Source organism: Miniopterus natalensis, chromosome X, assembly GCF_054644295.1.
Source record: "Miniopterus natalensis isolate mMinNat1 chromosome X, mMinNat1.hap1, whole genome shotgun sequence".
In the NCBI taxonomy this organism is placed as follows: domain Eukaryota; kingdom Metazoa; phylum Chordata; class Mammalia; order Chiroptera; family Miniopteridae; genus Miniopterus; species Miniopterus natalensis.
In genome coordinates, this window is record NC_142103.1 from 56,341,729 (window position 1) to 56,361,772 (window position 20,044).

The window sequence follows — 20,044 nt, forward strand, 5'->3', positions numbered from 1 at the left end:
TGCCGGGCACCACAGCTTTTTTAATCCACTCATCTACTGATGGGCACTTGGGCTGTTTCCAGATCTTAGCTATTGTAAATAACACTGCTTTGAACATAGGGGTGCATATAGTCTTTCTGATTGGTGGTTTGGGAATCTTTTTTTAAAAATGTTTTAATTTATCTTTATTTTCTAAAGTATTACAAACTTCACCTTTTTTTCTCTCACTGATCCCCCCCAACCTGCCCTCCCCTCTCCAGGCCTTCACCACACTATTGTCTGTGTCCATAGGTTATGCACATACTCATACAAATTCTTAGGCTAACCTTTCCCCACCCACCCCTGCCTTCCCTCTGAGATTCGTCAATCTGTTCTGTGTTTTGATGTCTCTGGATCTATGTTGTTCATTGATTTATTTTGTTCATTACATTCCACAAATGAGTAAGTTCATGTGATACTTTTCTTTCTCTGACTGGTTTATTTTACTTAGCATAATACCCTCCAGGTCCTATCACGCTGTCTCAAAGTGTAAGGGATCCTTTTTTACAGCTGCATAGTATTCTATGGTGTAAATATCTGAGAAGATCCTTGATATGATTTCAATCTACTTGAAATTCTGGAGATTTGTTATGTGTCCTAACATGTGATCTATCTTTGAGAATGCCCCATGTGCACTTGAGGAAAATGTATATTCTGCAGCTTTGGGGTGGAATGTTCTGTAAATGCCAATTAGGTAGATCTGATCTACTGTGTCATTTACAGTCACTGTTTCCTTGTTGATTTTTTGTCTGGAAGGTCTATCCAGTGATATCAGTGGGGTGTTAAAGTCCCTTACTATGACTGTATTGCTGTCAGTCTCCCCCTTAATGTCCTCCAGAAGTTTTTGTTTTGTTTTGTTCTGTTCTGTTCATCCTGTGTGAGTCTTTTGTTCTGAGGTGGATCTCTTGTAGATAGCATATATTTGGTCATGTTTTCTTATCCATTCAGCTACCCTATGTCTTTGGGTTGGAGCATTTAATCCATTTATATTGAAGGTTATTATTGGTAGGTACTTATCTATTGCCATTTTATTTCTTTATGCCAATGTTTCTCTTTCTCTCTATTTCAATTTCTTATTACAGCAGTCCCTTTAACATTTCTTGCAATGCTGGTTTGGTGGTAATAAACTCCCTTAGCCTTTTCTTGTCTTGGAAACTCTTTTTTTCACCACCTGTTTTGAATCACAGCCTTGCTGGATAGAGTAGTCTTGGTGTCAGATCCTTGCTTTTCATTACCTTGAATACTTCATGCCGTTCCCTTCTGGCCTGTAGAATTTATGATGAGAAATCAGCTGTCAGCCTTATGGGAGCTCCTTTGTAGGTAACAGATTACTTTTTTTTTCCATGTCTTTAAGAGTCTCTTTGTCTTGAATTTTTGGCATTTTAATTATGATGTGTCTGGGTGTTGACCTCTTTGGGTTCTTCTTCCTTGAGCCTCTCTGTGCCTCCTGAACTTGTGTGAATTTTTCCTCTACCAGGTTAGGGAATTTTTCTGCCATTATTTCTTCAAACAGGTTCTCAAACAATTGCTTACTTTCTAGATCTTCTGGCACTCCTCTGATACGAATATTGTTATATATCCTGTTGTCCCACAGCTCCCTTAAACTGCCATCTTGTTTTTTAATTGTTTTTCCTTTTTGGGTCTATGATTGAGTGATTTTTTTTTTTTACCCTGTCTTCTAATTCCCTGATCTGATTTTCAGTTTGTCCTAATCTGCTATTTATTCCTTCCAATGTATTTTTTATTTCTGCTATGTCATTCTTAATTTCCTTCGTAGTTTCCATTTCTTTTCTCATGCTGTTGAGCATTCTTATGATCAGTATTCTGAACTGTACATCTGATAGATTGCTTATCTCCATTTTATTTAGTTCTTCTTCTGGAGAATTCTTTTTTTCTTTCATTTGGGACTTGTTTTTTGTCTCCCCTTTTTGGCTGCCTGTTTGCATTTTTTTATATATATATTAGGTAGATCTGCTACGACACCCAGGGTTTTAGATGATCTCTGGTGCAGGCTAATGCCCAACAGTGTTTGTAACTGGCCTTGAGTACCCTATTTGAAGTTTTTCATGCTCCACAGCTTTTGGTTTCCTCTGCTGGGGCTGGGTGCATTTGGAAAGGACCATGATGCCCACCAAGGTGTGCTTTTCCAAGCCCTGGGTTTAGAAGCAAATCAGGAAAAGACTCAAAGCACCCAGAGGCTAAATGTTGTTCAGACTCTTAATGATCCTCAGGCTGTGCAAACCCCACAGGATGGGCTGAGAGGTTTTCCAACAGGGTGTGGCAATTGCTTCCTCCCCATGTAATAGCTGCTTGGAGGAGAAATGTCTGCCTGAGAAAGATGTCCTCTGCAGTATGGGGGAAAGACTCAACGGAGAAATTCAGATGGATGACCTCTGAGCTCTATTTTACCGAGCCAGCATCCCTAGATTCTCCTCACATAGTTTTAGTCACTCTTCCCCCCCTCCACTGGAGTCCAAGGTGAGTGACTGCACACAAAATTTTGTGTGTTCACCTTTTAAGAGGGTACCTTTTAAGAGACAGCTGTATTTCCAGCTGTCTCTTCCTGACAGACAAACCCTGCTGCTTTTCGCAGCCAGATATTATGTGTGAACCTTTCTCAGTTATGATGCTCTAGGCTGGGAAGCCCAGCTTGTGGTTTAGACACAAGGGTCCTCAGTGGGAACCCCCCACAGCTGAGATATCCCTTGTGAACCTCAGCTGCTGCCTGTGGGAGCCCAGCCAGCCCTCTGGTGCCTCTGCACTTCCTACCAGTCTCTCTGTCATCTCCACTTTTCATCCTTGGTTATGATGGTGCTCTCCTGATACTCTTCAGTTGATTATTCAGGGTGTTTTTTCTATATTTTAGTTGTAATTCCAGTTTGGTGGTGGGAGAGTGTCAGTGTAGCTTCCTCTCAGTCCACCACCATCTTGCTCAAACTTGGGTTTCTTATGAACTCTTACAATTCAATAATAAGACAGACAACCCAATTTTAAAATGGCCAAAAGATTTGAATACACATTTCACCAAATATATGAATAATTAATAGACACATGAGAGGATGCTTAATATCATTAATCATTAGGGAAATGCACATTAGAGGCACAAGATGCAACTACACAACCACTAGAATGCATGTAATATAAAAGACAGACAAATGTTAGCAAGGGTGTTGAAAAACTGGAAACATCATACATTGTTAGGTATGCAAAGTGGTACAGACACTTTAGAGAGCAGTTTGACAGTTTCTTAAGAAGTTAAACATAAATTTATGACAGTAACTACAGTAATTCCACTCCCAATAGAAATAAAAACATGTCTACACAAAGACTTGCATGCAAATGTGCATCACAGCTCTATTCTCTTCTGTTCTGTTTGGTTATTCATAATAATGAGAAAAGTGAGAACAATCCAAATGTCTATCAACTAGTGCGTGGATAAACAAAATGTGGTATGTCCATGTAATAGGATATTATTCAGGGATTTAAAAGGAATGAAATATTGATATCTGCTGCAACATGAATGAACCTCAAAAACAGTATGCTGAGCAGTCATGCTTATAGGTATTTACTCAATTGAGTTGAAAACTTATATCCATATAAAAACCTGCACATAAAGGTTTATAGCAGCTTTATTTATAATTCCAAAAATCTAAAAGCAACCAAGATGTCCATCAATAGGTAAATGGATTAAGCAAACTGTGTTATAGCCATACAATAGAATATTATTCAGCAATAAAAAATGAGCTATTCTGTATCAAATCATTAAAATCAGCTAAGAGAGTAGAAACTAATTATTCTCACCAAAGAAAAAGAAATCTGTTAGGTGATGGATATGTTAATTAATTAGATGGTAGCAATCCTTTCACAATGTATATCAAATTACCATGATGTACAATTAAAATACCTTACAATATTATTTGTGAATTATACTTCAGTAAAGCTGAAATTTTTTAAAATAAGCTTTCAAGCCTCAAAAAGTCATGGAGAAATGTAAATGCATACTGCCAAGTTAAAGAAGCCAATCTTAAAACACTACATGCTGCTTGATTCCAACTATATGGCTTGTTGGAAAAGCAAAACTGTAGAGGCATTAAAAAGAGTATTGATTGCCAGGGGCTTGGAGGAGAAAGGAGGAATAATTGGGTGGAGCACAGGGGATTTTTAGGGCAGTGAAACTATTCTGTATGATTCTATAATGATGGATACGTGATATCATACATTTGTCAAAACTCATATAACTATACAATACTAAGAGTAAACCCTAATTGAAGCTATAGACTTTAGTTAATGATACTATATCAATATTGTAAGAAATGGACCATGCTAATGCAATATGTTAATAGGGGAAACTATGTGTAGGCGACAGGGTATATGGGAATTCTCTGTTCCATCTCCTCAATTTTTCTGTAAATCTAAAACTGTTAAAAAATAAAAAGGAACTCTATTCATAATAAAACATTATGCTAAGTAAAAGGAGCCAGATTTAAAAGGCCACATATTGTATAATTTCGTGTATATGAAATATCCAGAAAGACAAATCTCTAGAGACAGAAAATAGAAGAGTGGTTGCCTGGGTCTGGGGGTAGGAACAGGGATTAACTGTAAACAGGAATGAGGAATCTTATTGGAGGGATAAAGATATTCTAGAACTGGATTACGGTGGATTCCTAGTTCAGTAAATTTATTAAAAATCATTGAATTGTATACTTAATATAGGTAAATTTTATGGTATCTAAATTATACATCAATAAAGTAGTAAAATAATTTCAGTTGATCTCATGTTTTAAACTAGTCAGTTTTACATTAGTTCCTTATAACTGTGAACTGTATAAATAATGTGTAGTGGTGACATCAGAGGAATGGCAGCATGAGATATCCCCTTGGCCTCTCCCCCTGAAACATCAACAAGTAATCAACTATAACCCAACAAAGGATTCCCTGCTAATATAGAAGCACGCTTGAGAGACCTGCACATTGGAGCATCTAAAGGTGGGCATCTGGGAATAAATGGGGAGGCAAAAAGAGAGAAGAGCCCAGATGGCCATGGACACAGCTCTGCAGCCAGGAGCTGGTGACCAGCTCTGCCCAAAGAGGGTAGAAAGCCGGTGGTTTAGGCACTTCCATGGGCCAGAAGGGATAGAGTCTCAGTGGGCTCTCCAGCAGGGCAAGTGGCATGAGCAATGGCTGAGCCAGCAGAGACACTAGGCAAGGGCACAGCATAGGGCTTCAGTCGTGACTATCTGCTGTCAGGTGGTGGTGTTTCAGACAAAGAAATGTAGCCACAGAGCCTTGCCATCCCAGTTACCCTTGGTGTTGGGTCAAGGAGCACATTATCTGTAAACTGAGAGCTATTGCAGTAAATCACTGTTTCCCTCTGTGATTGACCCCCTGGTGGATCATGTGTGTTGGGGGTACCTGTGGAGGTCCAGGGTCACCATTACTGTGATGGCAAAACAAACCCCACACCCAAGCAGCACAGCTGTACTGTCTGATGGAAGCCATGGAGGTCAGCTCTGGTAGGTCACAGAGGTAAAAATCTTGTGATTCAGCACCATCTACTGGAAAATAGTGGAAAGACCTCTTCAAAGAAAGCTGCTGGAGAAAGGTCAACAATACAATAGATGGCTAGATGGAGCAGACCAGCAAATACCATGCATAACCACTGTAATAAGGAAGCTCAGAAAGAAAGAAAAAATCTCTTGAAAGCAAGCTGGAACACATGGAAATATGTGATATAAATGACAGAATTCAAGACTGCGACTCTGAAAATACTCAAGGAGATGCGAAAAAATACAGACAGGCAATTCAATGCGATCAGAAAACAAAACAAGAATTTTACCAAAGAGATTGAAACTTTTAAAAAGAACCAATCAGAAATCCTGGAAGTGAACTGCTAAGCATAGGAAACAGAGCCGACCAGATGAAGGAAAGGATTAGTGACATCGAAGATTTGAATCTAGAAATGGCACAGAGGGAAGAAGAGAGAGATCTGAGCATAAAAAAAGAAAAGAGCATAAAAAAAGAAAAGAAGAAAGCTCTACAAGAATTGACTCCATCAGAAAAAGCAATATAAGAATAATAGGCATACCAGGAGAAGAAGAGAGGGAGAAGGGAACGGAGAGCCTATTGAAACAAATAGTTGATTAGAACTTCCAGAACTTGTGGAAAGAGCTAGAACACCTAGCTTCCTCAATCCAAATATGCCCTCTCCAAGGTATATTGTATTAAAACTGTCAAAAATTAAAGACAAAGAAAAAATTCTCAAAGCAGTCAGGGAAAAGAAAGAAGCGACCTACAAATGAAAACCCATCAGAATATCATTAGACTTCTCAGCAGAAACTCTACAAGCCAGAAGAGAGTGGAACCAAATATTCAAACGACTGAAAGAGAGAAATTACCAGCCAAAAATAATATGTCCAGCAAAATTATCCTTTAAATATGAAGGAGAAATAAAGACTTTCTCAAAAGCTGAGGGATCCTATCACCAGAAAATCTCAATTGCAGGAAATACTCAAGGGAGTTGTTCTACCTGAAGCAAAGAGCATAAAGTCACAATATTTAGATCACTAAAAAAACTTACAGCATAAACGGATAAATTTGTGACAACAAAAACAAAAGGGATGAGGGGAAAGGTCTGAACCAGCAAAGGAGGATGGAAATCAGATGGACTCGAAAGAAAAAAAAACCTGTGTATATGCAACTTTATTCTTCATAAACCTAATGGTAACCCCACACTAAACCCCCCAAATTAAGACACATAGCTGAAAAAAAGAAGACACAGAGGAAAGAAGTATGAAACACCACCAAACAAAAACAACAGGCAGAAGTACAAAGGAAAAGAACCAATGGAGGCACAGGGCTACCAGAAAACAAAATATAAAATGGCCATAGGAAATCTTCATACATCAATAATTACCATAAATATAAATGGACTGAATTCACTAATAAGGAGGCACAGAGTAGCAGACTGGATCAAAAAACAAAGTCCGCCCGGCCGGGCATGGCTCAGCGGTTGAGCATCGACCTGGGATCCAGGCAATCAGGGTTCGATTCCCAGTCAGGGCACATGCCCAGGTTGCGGGCTCGATCAATGCCTCTCTCATCATTGATGTTTCTGTCTCTCTCTCTCCCTCTCCTTTCCTCTCTCTGAAATCAATAAAGATATATTTTTTAAAAAAAACAAAGCCCAACCCTGCCTTCAAGAGACACAGCTAAGCTGCAAAGACCAAGGTAGATTCAAAGTGAATGGGTGGAAAATGATTCTCCAAGCAGATAACATCCACAGAAAAGAAGGTGTAGCCATACTTACATCTGACAAAATAGATTTCAAGGTAATAAAGGTAACGAGACAAATATGGACATTTTATAATAATAAAGAGGACGCTACATCAGGAAAACATAACACTTCTTAATATGTATGCATCCAACCAGGGAGCACCAGAATATATAAAGCATCTAATCACAGAACTAAAGAGAGAAACAGACCAAAACACATATCCTATTTGGAGAGCTTAATACTCCATTGACAGTTCTACAGAGATCATCCAAACAGAAAAATCAATAAAGAGATACCGGCCTTGAACGACACACTAGACCAAGTGGACATAACTGACACTCACAGAGCCTTTCATCCCAGAACACCAGATTCCACATTCTTCTCCAGTGCACATGGAACATTCTCACGGATAGACTATATGTTGGGTCACAAAACTTGCCTCAACAAATCAAGATGATTAAAATTATACCAAATGTATTCTCTGACCATGATGCCTTGAAATTAGAAATCAACTGAAAAAAGGATGTAAAGAAGCCCACAAATATGTGGAGATAAACAAAATACTACTACAAATTACTGAGTCAAAGAAGAAATAAAAGGTGAGATCAAAAGTTATGTAGAGGAAAATGAGACTGACAGTACAACATATCAAAACTTCTGGGGTGCAGCAAAAGCAGTAATAAGAGGGAAGTTTATATCATTACAGGCCTATCTTAGGAAACAAGAGAAATCCCAAATAAACAACCTAATATCACATCTTAAAGAACTAGAAAAAGAAGAACAAAAGCAACTCAAAGTCAGCAGATGAAAGAAAATAATAAAAATTAGAGTAGAATTGAATGAGAGAACAAACTATACAAAAAATTAATACAACAAAGAGCTGGTTTCTTTGAAAAGATTAATAGAATTGACAACCCCTGGCTAGACTCACTAAGGAAAAAAGAGAAAAGACCCATATAAACAAAGTCAGAAATAAGAGAGAAGTCACCACAGACATCACAGGTATACAAAGGATCATACTAGAATATTATGAAAGACTATATGCCACCAAATTCAATAACCTAGAAGAAATGGATAAGTTGTGAGAAATATGTAAACTTCCTAAACTAAATCAGAAGAATTGGAAAATCTAAGTAGACTGATCAGCAGCCAGGAAATTGAAACAACCATCAGAAACCTCCCAAAAAATAAAAGTCCAGGACCAGATGGCTTCACCAGTGTATTCTACCAAACATTCAAAGAAGATTTAAAACCTATCCTTCTCAAACTCTTCCAAAAACTTGAAGAAGAGACAATACTTCCTAACCCATTTTTTTTTTTATTGTTTAAAATATTAAAAGATGTCCCTTTTTCTCCCCAATGACCCGTTCCACCCCGTTCCTTCCCCCTCCCCAGTCCCTCTCCCCACCATTGTCCATGTCCTTGGGTTGTGTATATATGCACATAAATTCTTTGGTTACTCTCTCCCCCTCCACCCACCCGCCCTCCTCCATCCCTCTGACATTCATCGGTCTCATCTATGCTTCCATGTCATTGAACCTATTCTGTTCATCAGTTTATTAAGTTCTTTAGATTCCACATATAAGCGAGACCATGTGATATTTGTCTTTCACTGCCTGGCTTATTTCACTTAGCATAATATTCTCCAGGTCCATCCATACTGTCCCAAAGGGTATGAGATTCTTCTTCTTTACAGCTGCGTAGTATTCCATGGTGTAAATGTCCCACAGCTTTTTTATCCACTCATCTACTGATGGGCACTTGGGCTGTTTCCAGATGTTCATAGCAGCACAGTTTACAATAGCTAATCCATTTTATGTGGCCAATATAACCCCAATACCAAAACCTGGCAAGGATAACACAAAAAAGGAAAACTTCAGACAAATATCTGTGATGAATACAGATGCAAAAATCCTAAAGAAAATATTAGCAAATCTAATATAGCAGTACATCTAAAAATAATACATCACAGTCAAATGGGGTCCATTCCAGGGGCACCAGGATGGTTCAACATAAGTAAATCAATCAATGTAATGCACCACATTAACAAAAAAAAGGATAAAAGTCATATGACCTTATCAATAGATGCAGAAAAGGCATTTGATAAGATATAATATCCATTTATGATTAAAATAATTAAATAGGAATAGAAGGAAAGTACCTCAACATAATAAAGGCCATATATGACAAACCCCTCAACTAATATCATACTCAATGATGAAAAACTGAAAGCTTTTCCTCTAAGATCAGGAATAAGGCAAGGATGTCCACTCTCACCACTCTTATTCAACACAATTCTGGAAGTCCTAGCCAGAGCAATAAGGCAAGAAAAAGAAATAAAAGGCATCCAAATAGGGAAGGAAGAAGTAAAAGTGTCGACATGATTTTTGCAGACAACATGATTCTGTATATAGAAAACCCTAAAGACGCCTTTAAAAAACCATTAGAAACAGTAAACAAATACAGTAAAGTTGCAGGATACAAAACCAATGCACAAAAATCCATGCCTTTATAGTAACAACAAAACTTCAGAAAAAGAAATTTTAAAAAATTCCTTTTCCAATTGTAACCAAAATAATAAAATACCTAGGAATAAACATAACAAAGAACATGAAAGACCTATATACTGAAAAGTACATTATTAAAAGAGATTGAAAAAGACACAACAAAATACCCCATGTTCATGGATTGGAAGAATCAACATTGTTAAAATGGCCATATTAACCAAAGTACTATATAGATTTAATACAATCCCCATCAAAACACCAATGTCATTTTTTAAATAAGTAGAAAAATAAATCATAAGATTTCTATGAAACCACAAAAGACCCCAAATAGCCAAAGCAATCCTCAGAAAAAAGATGGAAGCAGAGGTATCACACTACCTGACTTGGTTTTAGACAATTCAATAGGGAAAGAATGGTGTTTTCGACAAATGGTGCTGGGACAACTGGATCTATATGAAAAAGAATGAATTTGGACCTCTGCATTATACCACACATAAATATTTACTCCAAATGGATCATAGATGTAAATGTAAGAGCTAAAACTATAAAACTCTTAGAAGTATAGGAATATGTCTTTCTTCAAAAGAAAAATAAGTTAGACTTCATCAAAATTCTTTTGGGCTTCAAGGAACACTACCAGGAAAATGAAAAGACAACCAATAGAATGGGAGGAAACATTTGCAAATCATATATCTGATCAGAGGTTTGTATCCAGAATATATCAAGACTGCTTACAACTCAGTAATCAAAAGACAAGTAACCCACCTGGCTGGCATGGCTCAGCAGTTGAACATCAACCTAACATCCAGGAGATACCGGTTTGATTCCCAGTCAGGGCACATACCAGAGTTGAGGGCTCAATCCCCAGCAGGAGGCAGCCAATCAATAACTCATCATTGATGTTTCCATCTCTCTCTTTCTCCCTCTCCCTTTCTCTCTCTGAAATCAATAAAGACATATTTAAAAAAAAAAGACAAATAACCCAATTAAAATATGGACAAAGGATTTGAATAGAAGATATTCAAAGAAGATATTCAGATGGCCAAGAATCACATGAAAAGATGTTCAACATCATTGGTCATCAGGGAAATGCAAATCAAAACCACAATGAGATACCACTCACTAGGATGGCTAGAATAAAAAAGACAGGTACTAACAAATGCAAGTGAGGACAGAAAGAAATTGAAACCCTCATACATTGCTGCTGGGAACGTAAAATGGTACAGGTGCTTTGGAAAACAGTTTGCCAGTTCATGATAAGCAAACCATATAACTTCAGACACACATCCACTTGATGTTTCTTATAACAGAAAGAAGACTAATGTGGCTGGATGGAGCAAAGTGAGTAATGTTGACAGAGGAGAAGACAGTGAAGTTGGCACATCATTCAAGGCCTTGTGACCATGGTGGGACTTTGGATTTTATTGTAATGTGAAGGATTTTTGAACAGGAGGTCTTGGGTCTTAGTTTGTAGTATCTATTATAAGGTGTGAGAAAGAGACAATCAGAAAGAAGTCAGTGATTACTGTGCAGCTTTGAAGACCCACCGGTGATCAGGAACCATAAATGTGTAATGGTATACATCTGCAGTTACATGGTGTGTTCCAATAGCACTTGGCCATCCTAGCTTTGGGAGCAGAAACAGTGGGTGGTCAGACTGATTTAAGATGGGGATTTGAAGTTCAGATGCTAGGAGGACACCAACAAAGTAAGGTAGTTTACCATGGTAAATTAAGTCGTCAGTAAGTACTCATATGGGTTCTTACAGAGAAAAACTGAAGTTTCAGGAGCCTGTATATAAGAAAGAAAGTGCTGTATTTCTACCTTTTGCTACCTTTCACTGCTTTGCTATAAGCAATTAGAAGCAATTAATTCAGTGAAAAGAACATCTGAATGTCAGGAAACTTAAATATGAGTCTCAGCTCTCCTAGTGACTGTAACATCAAGGTAAATTGTCAAAGCTGACATCTGTAAGAAGGCTCAAAAAATATTTCTGGCTACTTGTTAAATCATACCAAGAAATTAGCTTTATACCATTAAACAAAACTCTTTAGTCTTTCTTGGCAATAATATTTCTGAATTTCTTCTGTCTTACCAAATTTCTCCTGATGCAGTTTAGCCCATCCTGCCTTGTGCTAATGATCACTTACACTCTATCCCTTCATACAATAAGAGAGTTTAAATCAGCTCATATCCCTGCTCTGCTCCAAGGGCTTCCTATCTCATTGAGAATAAAACTCCAAGCTCCTTGTGATGGCCCCTGTGATTTAGTCCCATCAGAACTCATCTTGTACCACTCTCGTTCATTAACTGTGTTCCAGCCACACTGGCCTTTCAGCTTCTCAGATAGGCCAAAGAAGTTCTGTCCTGCCTCAGAGCTTTTGCAGTGCTGTTCTCTCTGCCTGGAAGACTTCTCCATCTCAGTATGGGTGAGTTTCTTTTCGCTTTTAAGGTCTCTTTTTTAAATATCACCTACTCAGAGAAGCTTTTCTGACCAACCTATCAGAAGTGCTGCCCCCTGAAATACATACTCACACCAGTACTCTCTATCACATTACTATGTATTTTTGGAATATTGCTTGTCACAATACCATTTTCTTGTTTGTTTTTATATTTTATGTCTGCTTCCATATAACCCTGCCCCCAACTGTGAGATCATTAAGGCTACTATCTGTTCATTATTGTTTCCACAGTATAAAATAGGGTGAGTGCTCAATATAAATTTGTGTTTTGAGGGAGGAAGAAACGGAGAAGCTTCTTTTGTTACCTGCACCCAATAAATACTTCCTCATTAGAATTGTTTCTTAGTTATTTGCATTGCCTTCTATTGGACTCTTCTATAAGTGGAATAAAATCATTATTTCCTGACTGATCTTTAATATTAAAGAGAAGATTATCATATTATAGAATATTAGAATCAGTAAGAACTAGCTCATCTATTCTAACCTCTCCCCATATAGAAACCTTTCCACAGCATCTATCCCAGGAATTCCTTAGAGGTGCCCCAATGGCAACTACAGGAAGTAAAGGGGTGGCTAAATATATAGGGTTCTAGACTCCCAAGTGTCTACCCTCTACTCACCCTTTAACTAGAGTGCTAATTTTGTTTTATATATTGCATTTACACATAAAATTTTATTTGGAAAGAAAAACATTCTGCTGCTTAAGGAAAGTTTCAAAACTACTGATCTGACCTATGCCTGAACATGCTCAGTGACTAGGAATTCACTCTCTTGCTATTCCTTCATTATGTTTTCATATCTCTGTCTTCAGTATTTAAGGATGACACTGTTGACAGCAATCACCATTTATGTATGTGCTTGTCACTACCGAGACAAATGTACCACCAAATGGTTCTTTGTACATTTAAACCCTGTCCATTTGTTTGATGCAGTAGTCATGAGTTGAAGAGGCTGTTTATCTCATACATTTATCTTAATGCTGCACATCAAGATGATGTGTGCAGCCTCCCAGCAGTCTATGCCTATGCTGCAGTACTCAGAACTACTTCAAATATTATCTTACATCATATCTTTTACCTTCCTTGTTTGTTTTACATCAGTGAATCACCTTCTGTGTTTCAAAACTAAATTTCACCTCAGTGATATCCACCCACTTTGCCAATTGATCCAAGTCATTTTAAAGTGTGTCTACCAAACAACATTGCCACATATTAATGCAAAGCTCCCTATATTAGCTTTTTAAAAAGCTAATCACATGTCTCTAGATCCACGACCAGCCTCTACATGAATCCCTGCTTTGTTTCTCTATGTGTTTGTTCTGGGTGGGGAGGTTGGGCGATGAATCACAGGATCTTAAAGTTTCCTGATTTGGATACTGACCAGTTCATGTTTTAGTGAGTGATTCCAATCTTTTTCTAGCTTATCATATTTGATTTTGTAAGTGTTTAATGTGAAAGTTATTTTCCTCTTTTATTCAAGGTAAATAATATGAATCCTTTTCTCCATTCTTTAGCCATTTCACCATTCCCATAAATTCTTTAAAATAAAAACTTTTTTTCAGGGCTGACCACGTGCCAAGTACTTTGCTAGGTACTGAAGATACAAAGGTGATTAAGATATAGTTCTTGCTCTCAAAGAATTTATAGTCTAGTGGAAGAGACAGGCACATGAAGTAATCAGTGCCAGCTAGTTCGATTAAGTGCCATGGTAGAGATTTGTATAAACTGCTGAAGCTCCAAAAAGGAATCAGCTCTTTCTGCCTGTGAAAGGGAAGTGGAACTTCAGGGATGTCTTCACAGCTATATCTTAAAGGATGGCTAAGAAGTTGTCAGACACAGAAGATAGAAGTCATTCTACATCCAAGACTACATAGGTGCAAACCCCAGAGATTTGAAGAATATGTTGTTTGGGATAGGGAGAAAAGTTTGATAAGGGTAAGTTGTGGGTACTGGAGGGGAATGGTAAGTTAACAGACCTGAGCAAATAGGCAGGGACAAAATTATCAAGGACCTTGCAAACTATGCTAAAGAAAGGATATATTTTCCTGTAGGCGTGGGGTATCATGGAGGGATTCTTAAGCAGGGTAGTAATATTGTCAGAATCGTGCTTTAGAAAGTTATAATGAGTAGTGTAAAATGTGCTATACAGGAGGGAACAGTGGGAGGATCACAGGGCTACTCAGTATGCAGCCAATTCCTTAAGTACCCTGGGATGTAAATAATTTTTTTTTCTCAACTGTAAAAGGGCAACAGCCATTTCTTCCCCTACTTCTCATGGGTCTAATGAGAGTAAATGAAATTATACATTCTTTCAGCCATAGAAAAATGCTTTCAGGTTCAGCTAGGTGTTTGGAAGTTGAGACCAGGCATCATATACACCATATAATTTTATACTTGCTCATGCACAACTTATATTTTTTTAAAAAAAATGTGTATTACTGCTTTCTTACAGCTTGATTCAACTCAACTGTAAGCTCCTTAAGGGCAGGATCTGGGACATCTTGTGTTGTCCACAACCCCTAGTACAGAGAAAAAGCACAGAATGAGTCCTCAACATCTATCTATAGATTGATTCCATAGAGAGTCCTCTCTTAGGCAGACTACCTGAGACTGAGGTATCAGAGGAGGGCCACAGTACTATTGCTCATTCTCTAGTGGTGACCAAAAATGTTCCAAACCTTGTTCAAGCACATATATGAGTGCCAGCAAAGCCCCCTTTACTTCCTGCCTTAAGCATGACACCTTATAAATATAAGCGGTAAATCACTAAAGTTCGCTTTGTATAAAATAGAAATAATTACCATTTCCTAGGAAGTCACAACCCCAGGTTAAAGATATTGAGTAGAATACATGCACATTATAATTGTGAATAATATTTCAGGATTTAACTAGTCACTTGTTTGCAGATAAGGTGTAAAAAGAATGTTCAAAATGTTATATTCTTTCTGGTATTATAATTAATATAGATATAACATGACAACACCCAAGGTGTTTTTAATGCAAGTATTGAAAAATTTCAGTAATACATGGTCAAATTTTGTAGAGGGGCTTAATCCTATGATAAAAAGGATGTTTGAGGAGCATCCATGAGATTTTTTTTCTTTGTATATCAAAAATTTTCCTAGATTTGCATCAACAAAGGCCAGAAAGTCTGAAACCATTTCCTGCGTTGTACTTTTTTTTTGGTTTATTTTTGTTTAAAATATTATAGATGTCCCTTTTTCTCCCAAATGACCCATTCCACTCCATCCCACACCCCTCCGCAGTCCCTCTCCACACCACTGTCTGTGTCCTTTCGTTGTGCATATATGCATATAAATTCTTTGGTTAATCCTTCTCCATTCGCATCTGCCCTCCTCCGTCCCTCTGAGATTTCTCAGTCTGATCCATGCTTCCATGTGATTGAATCTATTCTGTTCATCAGTTTATTAAGTTCTTTAGATTCCACATATAAGTGAGGTCATGTGATGTTTGTTGTTCTCTGCCTGGTTTATTTCACTTAGCATAATATTCTCCAGGTCCATCCATACTGTCCCAAACGGTACGAGATTATTCTTCTTTACAACTGCGTAGTATTCCATGGTGTAAATGTCCCACAGCTTTTTTCTCTACTCATCTACTGATGGGCACCTGGGATGTTTCCAGATCTTAGCTATTGTAAACTGCGCTGCTAAGAACATACGGGTGCATATATTCTTTCTGATGAGTGTTTCAGGATTCTTAGGATACATTCCTAGGAGTGGAATCACTGGGTCAAAAGGAAGCTCCATTTCTAATTTTTTGAGGAACCTCCATACTGTTTTCCATAGTGGTTGCACCAGTCTGCATTCCCACCAGCAGTGTACTAGGGTTCCCCTTTCTCCGCATCCTCACCAGCACATGTCATTTGTTGATTTGTTGATGGTAGTCATTCTTACAGCTGTGAAGTGATACCTCATTTTGGTTTTAATATGCATCTCTCTGATGATTTGGGACGTTGAGCATTTTCTCATGTGTCTCTTGGCCATCTGTATGTCTTCTTTGGAGAAGTGTCTATTCAGGTCCTTTGCCCATATTTTAATTGGATTGTTTGTCTTCCTCTTGCTGAGTACTATGAGTTCTTTGTACACTTTGGAAATTAGCCCCTTATCAGATTCATCCTTGGCAAATATGTTTCCCCAGATCATGGGGTTCCTTTGTATTTTGAGGCTGTTTTCTTTTGCTGTGCAGAAGCTTTTTAGTTTGATGTAGTCCCATACGTTTATTTTGTTTGTTTCTCTTGCCCTAGGAGATGTATCAGTGAAAATTCCACTACGTGGGATGTCTGTGACTTTACTGCCTATGTTTTCTTCCTGGATTTTTATGGTTTCGTGACTTACATTTAATTCTTTTATCCATTTTGAGTTTATTTTTGTGAAAGTTGGTGATCTAGTTTCTTTTTTTTTCATGTATCTGTCCAATGTTCCCAGCACCACTTATTGAAGAGACTGTCTTTACTCCACTGGATGCTCTTGCCTCCTTTGTCAAATATTAACTGACCATAATGGCTTGGGTCTCTTTCTGGGGTCTCTATTCTGTTCCATTGATCTATATGTCTGTTGTTGTACTGATACCAGGGAGTTTTGATTACAATGGCTTTGTAGTACAGTTTGATGTCCAGTAAAGTGATCCCTCCCACTCGGCTCTTTTTTCTCAAGATGGCTGCAGCTATTCGGGGTCTTTTTTGGTTCTATATAAATTTTTGAAACGTTTGTTCTAAATCTGTGAAATATGCTGTTGGTATTTTAGTAGGAATTGCACTGAATCTATAAATTGCTTTGGATGGTATGGACATTTTAATGATATTAATTCTTCTAATCCATGAGCCTGCTTTATTCTTCCACTTTTTTATATCTTCTTCTATTTCTTTTTAGTGTCCCATAGTTTTCTGAGTATAGGCCTTTTACACACTTGGCTAAGTCTATTTCTAGGTATTTTATTTTTTTAGTTGCAACGGTAAATGGTATTGTTTTATTAGTTTCTCTCTCTGAAATTTCATTGTTGCTGTATAAGAATGCCACTGATTTCCAAATGTTGATTTTGTATCCAGCTACCTTGCCAAATTCGTTTATCAAATCTAGTAATACTTCAATGGAGTCTTGAGGATTTTCTCTGTACAATATCATGTCATCTGCAAATAATGACAGTTTTACTTCCTCCATTCCAATTTTAATACCTTTTATGTTTTTTTCCTGTCCGATGGCTGTGGCTAGGACTTCTAGCACTATGTTAAATAAGAGTGGTGAAAGTGGACATCCCTGTCTTGTTCCTGTTTTTAAGGGAAATGGTTTTAGTTTTTGCCCATTGAGTATGATGTTGGCTGTAGGTTAGTTGTATATGGCCTTTATTATGTTGAGGTATGATCCCTCTATTCCCACTTTGCTGAGAGTTTATATAAGAAATGGGTGCTGCATTTTGTCGAATGCTTTTTCTGCATCTATTGATATGATCATATGATTTTTGTCCTACATTTTGTTTATGTGATGTATCACATTTATTGATTTGCAGATGTTGTGCCATCCTTGCATCCCAGGAATAAATCCCACTTGCTCATGGTGTATGATCCTTTTAATGTATTGCTGGATCCAGTTTGCTAGTATTTTAGTGAGGATTTTAGCATCTATGTTCATCAGGGATATTGGCCTACAATTTTCTTTCTTTGTAGTGTTCTTATCTGGTTTTAGGATTACGATAATGCTTGCCTCATAAAAAGAATTTGGGAGTTTTCCCTCCTCTTGAACTTTCTGGAATAGTTTGAATAGAATAGGTGTTAATTCTTCTTTGAATGTTTGGTAAAACTCGCCTATAAATCCATCTGGTCCAGGATTTTTGTTTGCTGCAAATTTGTGATTACTGCTTCAATTTCATTAGTTGTTATCGACCTAATCAGGTTTTCTGCCTCTTCATGATTCAGCTTTGGAAGGTTGCATGCTGCTAGGAATTTGTCCATTTCACCTATGTTGTCCAGTTTATGGCATATAGTTGCTATTAGTATTTTCTTACAATCCTTTGTACTTCTGTTGGGTGATTTGTTACTTTGCCTCTTTCATTTCTGATTTCATTTATTTGGGTCCTCTCTCTTTGTTTCTTAGTGAGTCTGGCTAAAGATGCATCAATCTTATTTATCTTTTCAAAGAACCAGCTCTTGGTTTCATTGATTTTTTTGTATTCTTTTTTTAGTCTCTATTCCATTAATTTCTGCTCTGATTTTTATTATTTCCTTCCTTCTGCTTCCTCAGGGCTTTTTTTTCTGTTCTTGTTCTAGTTCTTTTAGTTGTTGTGTTAGATGGTTCATTAGAGCTTTTTCTTGTTTCTTTAGATAGGCCTGTAATGCTATGAATTTTCCTCTCAGAACTGCTTTTACTGTGTCCCATAGACTTGGGGTTGTTGTGTGTTCATTTTCATTTATTTCCATGAAATGTTTCATTTTTTCCTTGATCTCATTGGTAACCCATTCACTGTTTAATAACATGCTATTTAGCCTCCATATGTTTGAATATTTTTGAATTTTTTTATAGTGGTTGATTTCTAGTTTCATGGCACTGTGATCCTAGAAGATGCTTAATATGATTTCCATCTTGAATTTGTAGAGACTTGCCTTGCCCTAACATGTGGTCTATTTTTGAGAACATTCCATGTGCACTTGAGAAGAATGTGTATTCTGCTGCTTTGGGGTGAAATGTTCTGTAAATGTCAAATCCATTAGGTCTAGTGAGTCACTTAAGGGTTGTGTTTCCCTGTTGATTTTTTGTCTTGATGATCTGTCCAATGCTGACAGTGGGGTGTTAAAGTCCCCCACTGTGATTGTGTTGCTGTCAACCTCCCCCTTAAAGACTCCAAGAATTTTTTTATATATTTAGGTGCTCCTATATGGGGTGCCTAAATGTTTATAAGGGTTATTTCCTCCTGTTGGATTCATCCGTTTAGTATTATGTAGTGACCATATTTGTCTCTTGTTATGGTCTTTATTTTGAAGTCTGTTTTGTTGGAAATAAGTATTGCTACTCCAGCTTTCTTTTCCTTTCCATTTTCATGGAATATTTTACTCCATCCCTTCACTTTTAGCCTATGTGAATCTTTTGCTTTCAGGTGGGTCTCTTGTAGTCAGCATATATTTGGGTCCTGTTTTCTCATCCATTCAGCTACTCTGTGTCTCTTGATTGGACCATTTATTCTGTTTACATTTAAAGTTACTATTGATATATACTTAATAATGCCATTTTCCCCCTTTATGCCAATATACCTTTCTCTCAAAATTTCACCCTCTTATAGCAATCCTTTTAGCATTTCTTGCAATGCTGGTTTGGTGGTACTGAGCTCCTTTAGCCTTCTTTTGTCCGGTACTCTCTTTATTTCACTTTCAATATTAAATGATAGCCTTACTGGATAAAGCAGTCTTGGTTGCATGTTCTTGCTTTTCATTGCTTTGAAAACTTCATGCCACTCCTTCTGGCCTAAAGTGTTTCTGTTGAGAGATCTGATGTCATCTTTATGGGGGTTCCCTTGTAGGTCACTGCTTGTCTGTCCCATGCAGTCCTTAATATTATCTCTTGGCCCTTAACATTTGCCATTTTAATTATGAGGTGTCTTGGAGTGCGACTCTTTGTGTTTCTCTTGTTTGGAACCCTCTGTGCTTCCTGAACTTGTGTGGCTTTCTCCATTGGCAGCATAGGGAAGTTTTCTGTCATTATTTCCTCCTCCAAGTTCTCCATCCCTTGCTGATTTTTCTTCCTCTCTAGATCCCCTATGATGCTAATGTTACTC

At 37.5% G+C, this 20,044-nt stretch overlaps 1 protein-coding gene across 3 annotated transcripts in view; it reads left to right on the forward strand.

The window, feature by feature from the left end:
- The window catches only part of LOC107540793 (histone deacetylase 8), a 97,688-nt gene that overhangs the window by 53,129 nt on the left and 24,515 nt on the right, over positions 1-20,044 (forward strand). Inside the window, exons 5-6 of one of the 3 annotated variants that reach the window (XM_087813346.1) lie at positions 12,123-12,230; positions 13,825-14,088. The exons of 1 other annotated variant lie outside the window; for it this stretch is intronic. In XM_087813346.1, the coding sequence (XP_087669472.1) occupies positions 12,123-12,230; positions 13,825-13,885 (169 nt within the window). In that variant the 3' untranslated portion in view covers positions 13,886-14,088. Of the gene's footprint in view, positions 1-12,122; positions 12,231-13,824; positions 14,089-20,044 lie in introns of those variants that run through there. One more of the 3 variants, XM_087813345.1, reaches the window with a different exon arrangement.